At 43.2% G+C, this 17,386-nt stretch overlaps 1 protein-coding gene across 2 annotated transcripts in view; it reads right to left on the bottom strand.

Moving 5' to 3' along the window:
- WDR24 (WD repeat domain 24) overlaps nt 1–17,386 on the bottom strand; it is a 175,661-nt gene that overhangs the window by 10,349 nt on the left and 147,926 nt on the right. For both annotated transcript variants that reach the window (XM_085628341.1, XM_085628340.1), the window contains exon 8: nt 13,717–14,054. In XM_085628341.1, coding sequence (XP_085484467.1) covers nt 13,717–14,054 — 338 coding nt within the window. The remainder of the gene's footprint in view (nt 1–13,716; nt 14,055–17,386) is intronic.

The raw sequence follows: 17,386 nt of genomic DNA, 5'->3' as shown, positions 1-17,386 counted from the left end.
TTGGTGTTTGAAAAGATGGTAATGAAGGACATAGACGCCTTAAGTAAAGAGAGATGCTATGCCAAATACAACATAAAAGCTGAGAACCAGGCAATTTTGTCACTCAGAAAGAACCCCGATATAGTAATCAAATTGGCGGACAAGGGTGGCAGAGTAGTCATCTAGGACACAGTAGATTACCGTAATAAAATCCTATCACAAAACTAGGAGATGAGACATGCTATCTCAAGGTCAACAAAGACCCAACCAATGACATAAGAATTCTTATAACAGGCATTACCGAGATAGGCCTTGGACAAGGGTTTCTCAGTAAAAACGAGCACAAACAATATACTTGCATGCCATTAATATATACAATACCAAAGATCCGTAGGAGACTGGAAAGGCCGCCCTCACTGACCCATAGTGTCAAGGTGTGGGTCTATTCCTGAGCCATTGTTCCAGCACATCGACTTTTTTTCACAAACCCCCGGTACCCCAAACAGACTATGTGACGTTACAACGCGATCAGTTACATCTCGGTATGTTACATCGCAGTTATTACAACGCAAGTTGTTACAACGACTTGCGCTGGACCTAGGAATGATTTACTATTCCAACTCAAGCCTACGTAACAGTAGGGAAGGTGTTGGAATAGTAAATCATACTATTCTTTAGTGTATAGCGCCATCCAGCGCAAGTAGTTGTAACGACTTGCGTTGTGATGAACGTGATGTAAATGTATCGCGGTGTAACGGTTGTTCGCCTCCAAACATGATCATACATATGTGATAGTTTGCATTTGATAAAAATCAAGGCGGGAATGGAATTCAATCAAACCACAGACCTACTGATCACCATGGACATACAGTCATTGTACACGAATATACCCCAAAATGATGCACTCAAAGTAATCTCTGGTCTCATGGAAATGAGGGACCAACCCATACAAGTTCCCAGTTGGTTAATTTCTAAACTCACTTTCTCCACCTTCTTAGAGCCTCATTTTGTCACTACCCATTCATAAATATGGCACCCTCACACCAATGCAGTCGCTTTATGTCCTCCTGGAAGCAGGTCATTAAAGCCCTTTATTCCAGGGCACATTCTGACCCTTCCATTTCGGAATGTTTTTTTCCATTAACATTGTGGTCCCCTGAAGCATGGAACTACCAGTGTTTATGTCTTCCACCATATATTTTTGGAATTCTTTTTTGATAGATTGACATTTTGAGCGGATTGATTGGATTTTCAATCTACTCCCGGGAGCCTTCTATGAGCCGCCCCACGTGCGTGCTCCGGGCCCCATTTTCCTTTCAATAGGGAGGTTGAATCAAACCTCTACCCGCCATGCAACAGATCGGACGTTTTTGATGGCGCTCTGCACTTTAATATCGGTAAGCTTGTTAGGCCCCATAGAGGCCACTAGGTGGCAGTATGGACTTAGTTCTCACCCTGCTTAGACACATTTTCCCTGAATTTTCAGCAATCACGAATCAGTTGTTTGTTAGGCGTGACTACTCACCCGAATGTGGAATTTGTCTTAATAACGAGACTAGGTAAGTGTCGAATTGTTTGGCGCTTTTGTGAGCTTATCCACAAGCTCTAATACGTTCATTTGGGCACTGTTGTATTTGATTCTTTTTTAATTTTTTTCTAATACACATTGAACTATACGAGGCATTGTAATGTGTTTCTAATCACTTGAAATCGGGCTAGTGCCATTTTGGCTGTTCCCCCTTAGCAGCGGGCCTCTCTACCACCCTTTATCAGTCTCTATAACCCCTCTCTCTCAGATGCATTTTAAAGCGTCACTCATAAAAGCGAGGGGTGTCAGAGCACTTTACATAGCACACACATTACATAGAGGCAATCATAGGTGTGTAAATCAGTGTATAGGAAATGTTACATAAAACAGAGGACGACAAGGGGTGTATTCACATGTCATCCATACAGGTAGGCAGTATAGTTGAAGAATACTTAGTCTGGAGAAGCACACATTCTGAATTTAAAATGTAACAATGGATTGAGGCTCTCTTTAATAACAAGAACTGATTTGTACCCAAGTGAACCCTTTTTGTAACATCAGAATAACGAAAGTCTGGGGGGAAAAATCCATAGGCTCTAATCTGTAACTTTGAAGTCTGCACGCAGTTCTTTGATGACAGTTAAGAGCTCACTGTAAACTGCAACTAACAAAAGCAAGTCTCTGAAAAAAGCAGTAACCCCGTGACCTGCTTACATTATATTCACTTTGTGATGTGCATGGTACATGTTCTTTGCAGCAGGCATATTAACCCCCCTGCGCTACCTTACCATGAATCAAAACTTCCACGAGTCAAAACTTCTACTAGCCGAAACTCTGATCTCGCCAGGAAAAACATGAATCACTGGAGTTTACTTGGCATTTGAATTGTTGCCTGAACATTTCTGGAGACCAGGAACGCGTCAGCAGGTGCTTTTATGCACAATATAAACTAGCAAACAAGCGCCCCCATGCGAAGTCAGCACCCGGTGCGGTGGCACCGGTCGCACCACCCTAGAGCCGGCCCTGGCCACATTTAGACCACCCACTTAGGGAGATGGGCTGATATTTGAAGTAGATCTGCTTGAGTCTGGGCGAGCTTTATTAATCTCGTTTCTATTAGCGCCGCGCCTTTAACTAGGTTATTAAGTAGGTTTCAAACCCCAAGTGAATCAGGCCACTTGACAGCGCCCTGGAGACACTCGCATATCGCTTGATGGTCTCCCCTACATATGGGATCTCTTGACTGAAGTTGCAGTGCACCAAGTACTTCGAGGTGATGCTATCTCGAACCGGTGAGATTCGCCTTCACGATGGGACCATATTTCAGCCACGTTGTTTAGGATCTCTGAACCTATATAATTCTCTTTTCCTTGTCGAAGGGTACCTTCTCAAAAACCATATACTGTAATCTGCAACCATATCAACCACCGGATGTTTGCTATTCACTGCGCAGTGAATCTGCATTTCCAGACCATCCTGTTGATATCTCCATGGAATAGGGACTCCAAATTCCTCCTTTTAGTACCATTTACAAGTCAACCTACACACTGGTACCGATTCCACAGCCATGGACCATTTATGGATCCTTCCCCTAATTACAGGGCACCCTTGTCTGTTTTAGGGGAGACCTTTTCGGCTAACAATAGTATGTAGACACAGCAGTGTTGTGGATTATTTTTAGGGCTCTCGGTTATATGGTATTTTTTTTTTGGCATTTCCGTCTGTATTTATCCATATTTGTTTTTTGCTAATTTTATCTGTATGTATCCATATATTTTTGCGGTTCTGTGGAAAAAGTAAGCTGAAATGAGTATATTTCCACATTTATTTAAACAATAAATATGCGCTCATGCTTGAATGTCTGCCAGGTTTCAGTGCTGTGAACACCCGCAGAAGATAAATCAGTGCACTTATATGAAATTATGCAAATTTCAGTATTAACCTTGTGCATATCTACTGCTGTTAAAGCCTCTTTACTAAAATTCCTTTATTTTTTTAACCCCGTTATCTATCAACCCACGCATCTATTGGCCAGGCAGTCATAGCAGACGGTATTTAGAATTACTCAAAAAGCAACCCAATTTCCGTATTTATCCACATTTAAATATAAATACAATAAAATGGATGTTTTCTGTCTGTATTTATCTATAAAAATCAGTAAAAACGGAAAACAGTGAGCCTTAATTATTTTGCACTGTAACCCCAAACTAATCGGTGATTTTATATGTTTTAATCTAGATTCCATGACCTACGACAAGCAAATCTATTCCTGAATTTAATGTTGGGCATTCACTGCATGAAAACTATCCAATGTATAGGTTCCATCCCAGTTCAATGAGAAAATCTACACATTGGTTTATTTTTGTTCACTAAAACCAACTGATATGTGGTTTGCCTCCCAGAGGCGTTTCCATTTCTCCATTCCGATGATAACCCTGCACAAACAATCCTAGAGGGTTGAAACACGGACACAAAAATAGTGCACTGTATATACAGAAGCCTGCAACTCTATATTAGAGTACAGATTAAACAACTGTGCATCATCCGCAGTCATTATTGATGTATATATTGTATAGCACTAGCGCACCCCTCACTCACTTATAGCACACTCGCTGCGCCATTGTGTTGTCTGGAAAACACCGCTTTAATCACAAACTGTACAGGTTATCAGAGTTCGCCTTCCTATGATTATTACTAATTTGTATTTGAATAAAATTGTACGTCTTTTAGTTAAACCAATGTTCTGATGGTTATTTACTAGGGTTTCAGTGAAGTTGAGGTTCACACTTTCCCTTTCAGGGACCATCTTTTCCTTGATCATGTGCTCCACTAAGGGCATGCTAAAGTAGTGTGGCAGGTGGGGCTGCAGGAGGGGCCGTGGACTGGACAGACCGCTGACCCTGACCATGGGGCCTGTGGACACCACGGCCTTGACTGTGAAACTGTTGAGTGACTTGTGGGGGCATGGAGGCTCTCTGCCAAAGCTGCTAAAGGATGGGTAGAGCTTATGCAGCTGGCGAGGTAGAGCAGATAAGCCCAGGGAAGAGTGTAATGGCCCTGCTCGCCTTGAACCACTCGAGAGGGGAATTTACCTTGTCCCCAAGCTGGTGAATCCTGTTGAATGGCATTGCCTGAAAACCTAGTGCACCTCACTTAATTTCCCCGTGCCTACCAAAAAAAATTAAATGAATGTGTCCTTGTGTAAAGCAATGGGTGCTCATGTAAAGCGCTCTGATACAATTGGCTCAAGTTTGCGCTGTATAAAACTGGGGGGGAAAAATCCATCCCCCCACCCCCATGGAGTCTGTGATGTCCAAGACACAACAAATTGTGAACATGGTCGCGTCACGACTGTCCTGGATGGCCTGGGCGAGTACAGATCTGAGATCTTCAAGAACACCTTGGACTTGCTGAGCCGCTGAATTTCAAAGTGCGGGAATAGTGCCCAGACAGGCAGCTGACATCTACTGATCGTAGCACTAGGCTGGTGGACAAAAAGACTAATTTCCTGAACATCTTCGCCCCTGTTGACTCCATATCGGGTGGAGTATTTGTGAACATTTTAGGGATTAAACTTGCCTGCACCACAAAGCTTTCAGGGGAGTGGTGCGGAGATAGAAATGCCGGGTTACCCAGAGCACTGCGATTTTATTGTGCAATCGGATAGTTGATCTGGGGGGCCAGAGCAAGGTCTAGCACCTGCCCTTAACAAAGTATCTGTAAAGAATCTTAAGGTAGAAGGTAAGAGGGGCTAAGTGGATGTTTCCCTGGCTGAAGGACTTCTGTAGGGACACTGGTCTTGACTTCCAAGTAGGGAGCTGGAAGTCAACGACTATGGCCACCCCACACATCACCATAACTTAAGAGGTATTCGATGCAGTGGCCAAGTGAACTAACCTCTTGGACGTGGTCATACCAATTCTCCTCATGTTATTGTTGACCAGTCTCCTCACCCGCATCATAGTCATTGTACGAATATGTGCCGAACAGGGAATGAAGAGTATGCGTTTGCCTATGTGGAGGCAAATCTAGTGGAGGGAAGGGGCCTCTAAGGCAAATGAGGACGGCCTCAGACGAGTGCAGACTGGCGCCAACTCGACATCGGAACGAACAACCGGAGCATTGTCTTCTGGCGTCAATCGAGTTGGCATCAGCAAAGAACTACCAGGGACAGGCATGGACCGTGGCGGCAGTGGGTACTGGAGCCAAAGATGGCCCTTTTGGGGGCTAGAGGGACTGCGTTCAAACCTCCCGGTGGTAATCCAGGTGGATAAGCTCTCCTCTCCATGGGCTCACAGGTATGCCAGAGGGAGTAAGAAAAGACCCTAAGAGTCTGAGAATGGCCACGCGTAACTCTTCAATCTGTTTAGGAGTGGGGAACTGCACGGATACTCAGGCCGTCTCAGAAGAAGTTGCAGGATTGTCTCCGAGGTCAAACGACTTCAGGAGCAAAATCGAGAAATATGGTGCCGCCTCGTGCCTTCTCAGGACAGTGTGAATGACAGGAACGGGCAGAGTCCCGCTTACATTTCTTGTGCTTTTCTTCGACTTACCTGATGACTTTCATCGAGATGAAGACAGACTTCTGGACTCCAAACGGGATCGAACTTTCGACCTGGACGGGTCATGTCACGGAGTATTGCGGTGTTTGGCAATGTATTGTTTCACCTCGCGGTCTTGTATGGCCTTCAAGTTAATTGATGCACAGTCACTATAGGTCTTAGATTCTTGACTTGACCCAGGACACCACAGGTAAATATGATGAGCATCGGTCACAGACATTTGTTTGCGACAGTCATTACAGGTCCTGTTGTTTGGTATCCCTCCACATGAGTATCCATCTCTAGTCCGTTGTGCTTCTGAGCTCTTGGTGCACGTACCTACTATTTGCACATATATATTTATCTCTCTTGTCCTCTTATCGTTTCTGTGCTATTTTTAGACCCACCAGCACTTGGCTGTCCCTCTGATCATGCTGCTGGGTATATCTGATTGCTTATATTTAGGTTTGTCTGTTTATCATTGGTTATTTGGCTTGTGCTTGTCTTTATCATTGGATCACTGTTTGGCTAAGTCCTTTCACAGTTGTAGCCACAGTGAAAGTCTCTTGTGTACCCATATTAAATATGCTCTCTCCGTCCCCTATTAGTACTGGTGGGTATTCATACTCATCTGCATGATGGGCATTAATTTCAACATGGCGCCCACTGTAGCTTTTTGTTTCCATTAGGTACGCCACCTACATACGTCACGGAGCGCACTCAGTAGGAGGAGCACGCAGTTTGCGTTCTGGCACACGTCGGAGAACGTGCACCTTCTGACTCTGCATTTAAACTGCTAGTCTGCGCGATTTGCACTTACAGCTATTTGGCAACCTGCCGATACCCCGCCCGATGTTTGTTTTCCAGCTGCTATTGATGGACAGTTACAGAGTGACCGCCTCGTTCTACGTGAAGGTGAGCCGCCACACTCTTTGCGCACCTTCTGTTCAGCATGTTCTGCTGCAGCCATTTGGGAACCCACACCCCACCCCCTTGATATGCAATCTCCCAGATCTAGCCTCTAACATGAGTCCCGACTAATTTTTCCATAACAATTGGCAAAATACCCGGCGTCACCCTACTCTGACATATTTTAAGGTCATCAGCGAGCATTAAATATTAGAGGGACTCCAGCTGTCTATACTGTTTGTAGATCAATTAACAGGTTGAACACAAGAAAAGATTAATCAGTTGGTGATACAATTCATGTTTTGGAGATCACAATTATTTCTCAAGGGGGAGAAAACAACAGCAAACACTGAATTGCCAAAGAGAGCTCCAGCGCCGACGAGCGTTTCGGTGTTTGACCCCAAGGTGGGTCTCACCTTCTTCAGGGCGCACTGATCATAAACAAGAACAGGGAAGGACGTGCCAGGAAGGATAAAAGAGTACGACAAACTTGGTATAATACATATGACAACACAGTGTGCCAAGAGTTTATACATCTGGAACAGACTCTGCTTATGGAGACGGAAGGCACAGGTTCATAGCACTTTAAATATCATAATGGATAGAAGGAGACGTGCACACTCGAGCAGTGTCAAAGGGGAGAAACAGCCAATACCCACTAAATAGTAGACACCAGCCTAAGCTCCACTGTGTAAACCACCCGTGCCTAAGAAGAAGAATACAGGTGGATAGTGTAATAGTCATACTGTCACAGTATTGATCCCCATACTGTGATGAGAAAAAGAAAATAAAGATAAGTGAGTAAACTGAACAACACCAACAATACCTGGAACAGACGACCGCAAAGATGATAACAAGATGTTGGGTAACACGCAAGTATTAAATGAACTCTGAACCCAGACCTGAAAAAATAGTAATATACACAGACACACGGTCAGTGGGTCTCAGAGGGAGATATCAGGACGTAAGAAGAGTGCCAAACGGAAGGACCAACAGCTTACCAACTGGGATGATATCCCCAAGCCGGGAAAGGATAAAATAAGAATCCTAAAGGATAGGGCCAAGGCTAACAACCTGAAGATTCTAATGATGCAGCGGGTACTTGGGGGGGCACTCACTCCAACTTAACATAGGGCCCAAGATATGCAAGGCAGAGCTTCCAATGTAGAATAACACACTTACTACACCTGAAAAAGAAATAGGGACATCAACACATTAGGCTATAGCCGGGCTACCAAGAGGTGACTCTACTAAGCATGTCCTAGCGCACAACGCCAAGTCCTGGTTCAGCCTCAGGAGAGACATGGCCTCCATGGTGAGGATGACGGGAAGGGACTGTGGACCCTCATAGGCACAACTCTAAAGGAAATAAGCAAAGACCAGCTCTGGATCTAAGACGACTCGCAGGGATAAGGACTCAAACTGTCTCACACGTTGTGTATGTCCCGGAGTATGCCAGCCTCAAGTACTTGCTGTAGGGGGGTCTATCTACAAAAAGTATAGACAGCTGGAGTGCCTCTAATATTTAATGTTCACTGATGACCTCAAAATATGTCAGGGTAGGGTGACGCCGGGTATATGCTAAACAACTTCATACAGCGTCACACAGGTTGTTTTAGATAATGAGGGAATGATGTTGTCAGACCAAGTTAACAATCTCCTGAAAATCTGGACGCCTGTCTCTAGGAAGATCTTCTATGAACTGTTAAATGAAGCCCCAAAGACACCTATGACAGTCCTAGAAGAGCAGTTGCAGTAGCAGCTTGTATGTCAACTTAAGAGGTTCCGCAGACGTTTCTGCTCACTGAATTACATTTCTTGCTCTCTTTATCAGGAAGTACTGTAGAAGATGGGACAGTGGCATGAAGTTTTTGAGCTGCTGAAACAATGTATTGGATCTGTGCTTATAAAAGACGATCTTGCTCCGGTGGTCTGTATTTCTTTTGCAGGCGTGAAGGAGCAGCCTTCAGAGCAGCCGGAGTCAGAAAAAATGTCATCGCTGGTTCCAAGAGACCGGAACCGAAGGAAGTAGTGGTGTAGCTGCCAGCCTTTCATGAAGAGTCTCAAAAATTACCAACGTGGATGTAGTTGTTTTCGGTAAATCAATATTCAATTTGTATGCTCCCCTGTTAATTACCTCCTGGAACATGTTAGTATCTTCTATAGGGGATATTCTCAGTGGAGGAGAATCCATTAAGGCATGCGAATACAATCCTGAAGATGTTGTATGACGAGATTGTAAGGATCTTGACCTACATGTAGAGTATCTTCGTCTGTAGTGCGAGCCTCTGTGAGACCTTGAACTATGACAATGTGGGGATCTCGATCTTGACCTTAAACAAGACCTATAGATGCGAGGTCTTCTGTGATTGGAGCGAGATCTAGGTTGCCTTGGTGTATGATCCACTGGTACAGGACAACTGGGGGTGACTGGCGGTATTAGCAGTGGATATACCGCTGAAATTGCTAGTTGTGGTGTTTAAGTAGGAGGAGGAGAGTCTTGGTAAGTGAGGTTGAATGATGTGTTGACGTCAAGCCATATGTCGACATAGAAGTTCATCACATCGCAAGGTGTTTCGATGTCACTCTCCTCCTCAACATTGGAAGTGTTCTCTTGACATCGAACCAGCCCTTGACGGGGAAAAATGTTGATGCTGTACCTCTTCTCAATGTCTATGTCCTTGACGTCAAACAAATGCTGTTTTTCAGCAGATCTTCTCTCTTTGGATCTCCTTGTATGGGGGGGGGAAAGGAGGAGGGAGGGAGGAGGGGGAGAGGGAGGAGGGAGGGAGGAGGGAGGGAGGGAGAGGGAGAGGGAGAGGGAGAGGGAGAGGGAGAGGGAGAGGGAGAGGGAGAGGGAGAGGGAGGGAGAGGGAGGGAGAGGGAGGGAGAGGGAGGGAGAGGGAGGGAGAGGTAGGGAGGGAGGGAGAGGGAGAGGGAGGGAGAGGGAGGGAGAGGGAGGAGGGAGGGAGGAGGGAGGGAGGGAGGGAGAGGAGGGAGAGGAGGGAGGAGGGAGGAGGAGGTGATGGTGGTGGTGGTGGTTGTGGTGGGTGTGTGTGTCCCCTTGTAGTGCTGATACGTCTTGGGGTCATGAGTGTCTGGCAAAGATAAAATACAGATCCTGAGCAAGTCTGTTTTTACAAAATTTCTGCCACATTTTGGGCAGTTCGCAACTACAGATGGTATTTTGCAAAAAATTAGATCTATTTTCTGTCAGGAATTGATCTAAAAATACTCTACGCCCTGTAGGACATCAAGTGAATCAGCTTTAACCCCTTCGCCGCGGCAGGAATTCCGCCACGGCGCTGGGGGGGGGTTTGGGGGCAGCGCGGTGGCGCTGTGCTCGTGACGGAACCGCTCCGTCACGAGCCACGGTTGAGCTGTGCTCATGAAGGAGTGGTTCCGTCACGTCTCCGCCCACTGCGCTAATCGCCCGCACAGGCGGAGAATTAGCGCCGCGTGGGCGGAGCGGCGGCCAACGGCCGCAGCATGACGGAACCACTCCGTCATGAGCACAGCGCAACCGTGGCTCATGACGGAGTGGTTCCGTCATGAGCGGGGAAGGGGTTAAAAAGCAAGCGATAAAAATTGTTGATGAAAAAAACCTTAAAAAAGGCACAGCAGTGCTCCAGGAACCTGTCGAGAGGAGCTGGAAAAAAGAACTGAGTAAACTGTTATATATAGGGCATGATAGGACACTGGGGGTCAAGAAGCCCTTAAGACAGCCCTGTTTCAACGCTGCAGCCTATATATTACGCCTTATCTTACTTTAAAAACAAGAACAACGTGTTTGTGAAAAACCTTTTAAAAGGTAACTTTTCATTTTATCAAAGTGACTTTTGAGGGTACGCCCTTTTTGTCCCTTCTAAATTTTTAAGGCTTCAAAATGTAACATGTCTGCCGCATATATTTCCAGTCCTTTCCGAAGTAAGACGAGTTAGATGGGACTTGAAAGAGCTGCTCCAATGGTCCCCGCACACAGGCAGGACTTTTCAGTGCTTAGGATTATCAATGGAGATCCCCTGAGAGAGAACTTTAGGGAGAGAGAGAGGAGAGAGAGAGGAAGAGGGTGAGGAGAGGGTGAGGGAGAGGGTGAAGGGGAGGGGAAATGGAAGGGGGAGGGGGGGGGGAAGAGTAGAGAAGAGAGCTCGTCCACATTCGAACCAAGGCACTAAAAGACCGACCTTGTATGGGTCGTCACTGACATCTATTTGTGGTAATCCTTAAGGGATTTAAACCCTTAAATTTAGGAGGAGCAGACATTTAACTTGCCCACTGGCAAACTTTTTTGGTAAAATATTTTTTGTCAAGCGACAGAAATCCAGGGAACAAGCTCACAATCTTTTGTTATATATTTTAGATTAATCAATCGTATACAGAAGGATTAATTAGGATAAAAAATTTTTTTGGGGGGTGACAATAAACAAAGCAACGGAAAACTAAGAGGTGAATTAAAGTAAAGGAAAGCATAGTTGTGCAAGGATTGTTCCATGTAATATGAAGGTGAGAAATAATTATTAGAGAAATGCAAGCTTTTGGATATTATTAGCAGGAGGGGAGAGGTAGAGTGGTATTATGACAAAAGGGTCAATTTTTGGAAAATATAAAATTGAATTGGAGCTTATATCTTTAAGTTTGATAATAAATTGTGAGTTCTTAAATTAATTTTGATTTTCTAAACAGTTATATTATAGGCAGGATGTTGTGGGTTATCCTCTCTGTAATGGAACAAGTGAAAGGAATAATACGGCCATGGGTGGGACCAAGGGCACAACTGGAAAATCAGGGGTCAAAGTAGCGATTAGCTCATCACTAGAATGGAAAATAATTGTTAACACTGTTCGATCATAAATGGAGATTTTTGATTTTTATTTTAATGATTGTATTGTTCAATAGGCATATTCTGTATACTAGGGATACATTTCTTCCTTGTATAGGTACTTAGTAAGAATCATACATGGAATAATGGAGAGTGATACGATATTCTTTTTTCTTTTCTCCTTCATTACAGCCCTGATGATGTCCTAGACAGGACGAAACGCGTCGGCTGTATGGCTATGTACATTGAGCAATATTCACTCAACGGATTTATTATATTGTTTGAAATTTTGAATATTGTTAGTTGGAATTAATGTAACAGTTGTACATGTATAGGTTTAGATGAAAACCAATGTATTAGTTGATTGGAATACTATTTAATGATTGAATAATTGAAAAAATCAGGAAGGAACAATATTAAGAAATATAAAGAATGAGAAATAAAAACAAATAATACAAATTCATTTGTTGTACTACAACATTTATTTGTTTATATTATGTAATATTACTCCGCTCCTTTCCATTATAATTAACAAGCTCACAATCGTTACTGGAAGTCATGGACAGAAACAAACAGATGTTGACACACGGAGGTGGCAATGATATTGTGGCTCCAATGTCACTCCCGAGGTGGGACAGAGCAGATGAGAAATCGAGAGACCTACCAGCACAAGAAGGAATTCCTGAGAATAATCTCTGGACACAGTCTAATGCCTGGGGTTATTCAGAAGGTGATGAATCTGTGATTAGAAACAGCCATCAGAATGGCTGTGCAGAGGACAGGCTCAGATGGCTACCTCAGTAAGACCAAGTATTAGCTTTATTACCTCACAGTAGAAACAGATCAGAGAAGCACCCAAGGAAGGCCCACTATTACGGAGAAAATACCTTGCAAGTAAACACATTTTATCAAACCCCAAAGAGCATACAGAAAGAGGCTCAGCACGCAGCCCAATCTGGGACTCCGGGGCAGCCACACAGGTGTAAAGCACTTGAGCAACAACTAGCTGCTGCCCCAGAGTGCTGTGGGAAAAGGGAGACATTACATGATCATAAAAGTGTAACAACAAAGGAGGAGAATAGTTCAAAGATGAAACATACTGATCCCAAGAACAAGTCTATTAAAGCCTTATGATAGGCTCTCCCAAGGCACCTATTCTATGATTGATATGCAGCCCTGAAAGATGTAGCGGGCTGAAGTGCTCAGAGACACTTTGGATACCCACCAGGAAGACTTGTAGGCCTCTGGTGAAACCCTGAAGGACATGCTGGGACTAAAGGCCAGTTCAAATCACACAAAGGTCCTCATGGGAAATTGATGTGAGGCCTAAGAACTGTTATTCACCATGCAAGGAGGTCTAGCAAGTAAGGTCATCACTGTCCTGCTACGTGAAAGAAAATGATTGAAAACAGGATAAAACCCAAAAGCAGAAATAATTTCTAAAAAGGGTTGAAGTACTAGAGGGTATGAGAACGAAACAAAACTATCCCACGATGAGAACAAATGGTAGGAGGGACCCAGGATCTGGAAGTCAGTGGAAGGCAGAGCTGGTGATCAAAGAGATAAGCATATTCCTGGACTTCTATTTCTTTTAACTATTCTGTTGTGGGCAAATAAAATCTTTGTTGTACAGCCTCAACATTCCACAAGTCTAGAAGACTGTGGATGGGACATACAACAAAATGGCAAAATAACTAAATCAAAGGGATAGCATTTCAAATAAACAGTTACTGCATGAAAGTTAAACAGATTTTGAAATTATTTAATTAAATAAAGAACAGAATAATTTTCAAATCCATGCATGAAGAGTCTCTGCACAAGATACCGTTGACAAAGGTCTGCAGTTACCAGTACTTTCAGTAAGACACCTACTGCCAGCATCATACAAGTGCACAAGTTGGGAAAAAGTAATGCCTTCAATCTTCAGTTATATCGCTTACCTGGGTCTGTTCATCAATCTCTTTACGAATACGATCACCCAGCACAATCAGCACAGATGCTGCCATCTGCACATCTCCCTGCTCTGCATAGAAGTGCAGCATGTCTCGCACAATGGGGCTGAAGAAGTCAGAGGGCAAGCGGTTTTCGTATAGGGCATGGGAAATGGAGATGAGGGAGAAGGACTCCACTGGAGTTAGGGACACTGTCTCAGCCTCATTTCCGCTCACGTGAGGTGAATCTGCCTTATCCTGTAGGTGATCCAGGGCCGAGGGGTTATCCACAATCTCATGACGCAATGGAAAGGCCTCTTGAGGTAGTATATACTCGTGTTCTTCAGCTGCAAGACACAAGAAAAAGGTATTCTAGAAACATATCAGCAGCAATCACATGCCCCTACAACCACATAGCTGTACTGTGCACTATTAAAGGGCTGGATTGTCTCTGTTAATAGCTTTCCTCTCCCCTAGATGTTTACTGTTTAGTCCAACAAAGCCCTTTCCTACTCATTTTGAATTCTGTGTCAACTCACCTATAATAACTGCTCTATGAAACATGCTTCACCAAACACAGAAGCCAGAATCAAAAGGCATGCAAATTTCCAATCGGATAACCCTACGCACATCATACGTTAAACTGCCTTTTGTTCAATTGTCAGAGAGCTCAAATGTCTACAAACTAGTAGTACTGGGAACTAGTCCGTCTGAGGAGACTAATTAAAAATCTGTGGAACAGAATCCCATTTTGTTTTTCACAACAGAAATGTATATGCCTCTGTCACCCCAATGTGAGAAGGCATGAACTAAATTCACCTTACGAAAATTGAACTGTTGCCAACTTGTCCATTTCACAGCAGACCTCACTACACAATAGAAAGTATCTCCAATCAACAACAGAAATCTATTCTTTACAACACCTTTACTGAATGCAAATGACTTAACAAGGCAATATTTTAGACTCCTTACTGAACAACTATTGTTTATGAGTGGGTCCAAGCTATAGTTCTGGACACTTTCACTGTCTGCGTTAATTCATGCTGTTTTCACAACTTGCAATTGCTTCTTGTTGCTTGCCCGTAGGCCCCTGCCAAAACACTAGAACCTGTTTGTCCTTTCATACTAGAAGAACCTAGAATCCATACCAACTTCCCTCCTCCCAACTGGTTAACTTTGGCTCCTCGGTTTATTAGTTGGACGTCTTGGTTTGACGTACTGCACGATCTTCCAGGAAATACCTATATTTCACTGTTTTTCTCTCTTCTGGGCAGGAGGTTTCTCAAAGCTAATTGAGAAGCTGAAAATCTAATCGCTCCAGTAAGCGCAATACCTGGAGCAGCCCATCAACATCATTAGTAGGCTCAATATGAAGGAGAAGTTAGAGGGTCCTCCTTTTGTGCCTACGCTCGTAACACCCGAGTTCACTTACTCATGGGTCTCACTAGAAGTCCAGGATTTGCCATTTTTAACATTCAGTCTCTTTCTCCCTCACCATCTCAATTGTATTCTTGTTGTCAGCAGAAAGGGAGCAGTTTAGTTTCTCCAATTGGTTACTGCTTATACATATGCAATGGTGTGAATAAACCTTGTTGCGGAATAAGGGTGTATTTAGCTAATGTTCAGCATTAAACATAATGTTTTAATAAGTGCTATTCATAATACCTGTATTAAGCCAAATATAGCACCCGTCTAGGTATTTTATGTTGTCACGACAATAAACAGACTAACTTGTGAATTTGTTCTGATAAATCCAGTTGTACTACAACCAACCATTTGTTCACTTGTTGGTACTAATCCTTTCTGGCAAGGATAGTCCCTGATTTTCCCCTTCATTTACAGAATCTTTCAGTTCCTACATGGATGTTCTGATGTTTTAGTGTATGGGTGAAGACTGCCTGCAGCATACTGATTTAAAAGCAATATTTTGAAAGTCTAGAAGTCAATTAAATGGCTGCCACACACACTCCAAGGCAGCCACCCGATTTTTAAATAAAATATGTTTTTTATTTCATTGATCCATCAGAAGCACAAAACAAGAGATACTCAATGAGACAGATGAGTCTTAGTGAACCTAACTACACATTCCTATGAAACCAAGTATTTCAACTAGATTGAACTGTGACATAATAACTTTATATCATCTTAAAAGAAAAATTACTTACAGACATCCTAAAGATAAATTATAATGCCAATCTAATTTCCAGTCAAGTACCACTACCTCCGCTCCTAAAGTTACAAAGGATTCTATTTAAATAGCCAGGAAGGCTGACCTCCTAAAATCTAATGAGATGAGTTGATTCTGGAGGGCTTTTGTAGGGGATCACTCATAAGCGAAATACAGAGGCAGGATGTACACAGGGGGGTATCATACCACAGTAAGAAGGAAAAAGGTCCAACAAAAATGCATCAGAACACAACTATAATAAAGAAGGTGGTAGCCAACCCTAATGTTTTGTCAAACCCGATCCAACCTGCTCACTGCACATTCCTCTAATGGTCTTATGGCTTAATTTTTTTACAAAATGCTTCTGAAAATACATACTAACTACTGTGTGCCTCACCACAGTGCTCTGAAATTCACTGCCAGCCAATGTTTTGTTACGAGAATGGATTTGAAACTCTCATTCCACAGAACTAGTCAGTACTTGAACACCCATTTTCTAGAACAAACATCTCTGAAGAGAGTAGTGCTTCCTTCTACAATTGAAAAACAGAAAAGGACAGCTCCAGTTGCATGTGCAATTGAACCCTTCTCTAATTTGCACTCAAAAGCATAGATCACAGAGAGAGAGAGAGCGACAGATGAGAAGGTTATATACTATTCATTCTGGTTCTACACTGAAGGAATCTTCAATGAAGTAGTAAACACTAGAATGGTTTGTGCTGCTTGCTTGGACCCCAGACATTTCTCATAGATGCATTGTTCATTTAAAATTCACATAGGGTGTAAGTGTCCATCTGTCTTCTTGATGAGCCACACCCTGTAACAGCCTATTTATAGGCTCAATATATTTTTCCTGTGATATGATGAATCTGAAATAAGTAAGTAAATCTTAATTGCTTGATTAATACAAATCTTAGCAAACAGCTGCATAATAAACACTTATATAAAGTAAAGAACACTTATGTTTCCCATAAACGTTGCAGTGATTTCTTAAAAAACAGAAATATAAAACTTACATATAGTACAAAAGATAACATTGTTATTCTGTTTATTATGTTAGGGGCACAATGTCAGCTGGAAGACCATCCTCCTGGGAATTCGCCTCAGTTCAGAGGTATATAAAATTAGGTATAAAATCCTTACCAGGTGAGTCTAAAATTGATCATTCCCAGTGAATAAGAACAAGTAAATAACCAGCAGCCTGGATTGCTTGCCAGTTTGTTGAGAGGCTGCCAAGATTAAATTTGTTTTTACTACGTTCATGAAGCGAACAAAGCTGCAAGCTAGCTGGACATTGCCCCCCTCGAAGCAAGCCTTCACCGCCTGTCTGCATGTTCGTATTAGATTTTCATTCAGGCACGGCTTTAGGAGCAGTCTTCGATCCAGATCTAAACTCTTACAAACGCACAGTAGGTGTAAAACGTCCTCTTTGGGGTTGCCGCATAATCTGCAGTGGTTAATTGGATGTGTGCGTTTCCACGACAGTAAGTGTGGTTTTCCAGGTACAATTCC

This window comes from Triturus cristatus, chromosome 10 (assembly GCF_964204655.1).
Source record: "Triturus cristatus chromosome 10, aTriCri1.1, whole genome shotgun sequence".
Classification (NCBI taxonomy): domain Eukaryota; kingdom Metazoa; phylum Chordata; class Amphibia; order Caudata; family Salamandridae; genus Triturus; species Triturus cristatus.
The sequence above is the reverse complement of the archived record's forward strand: the minus strand, read 5'-3'. Positions and strand labels throughout refer to the sequence as shown.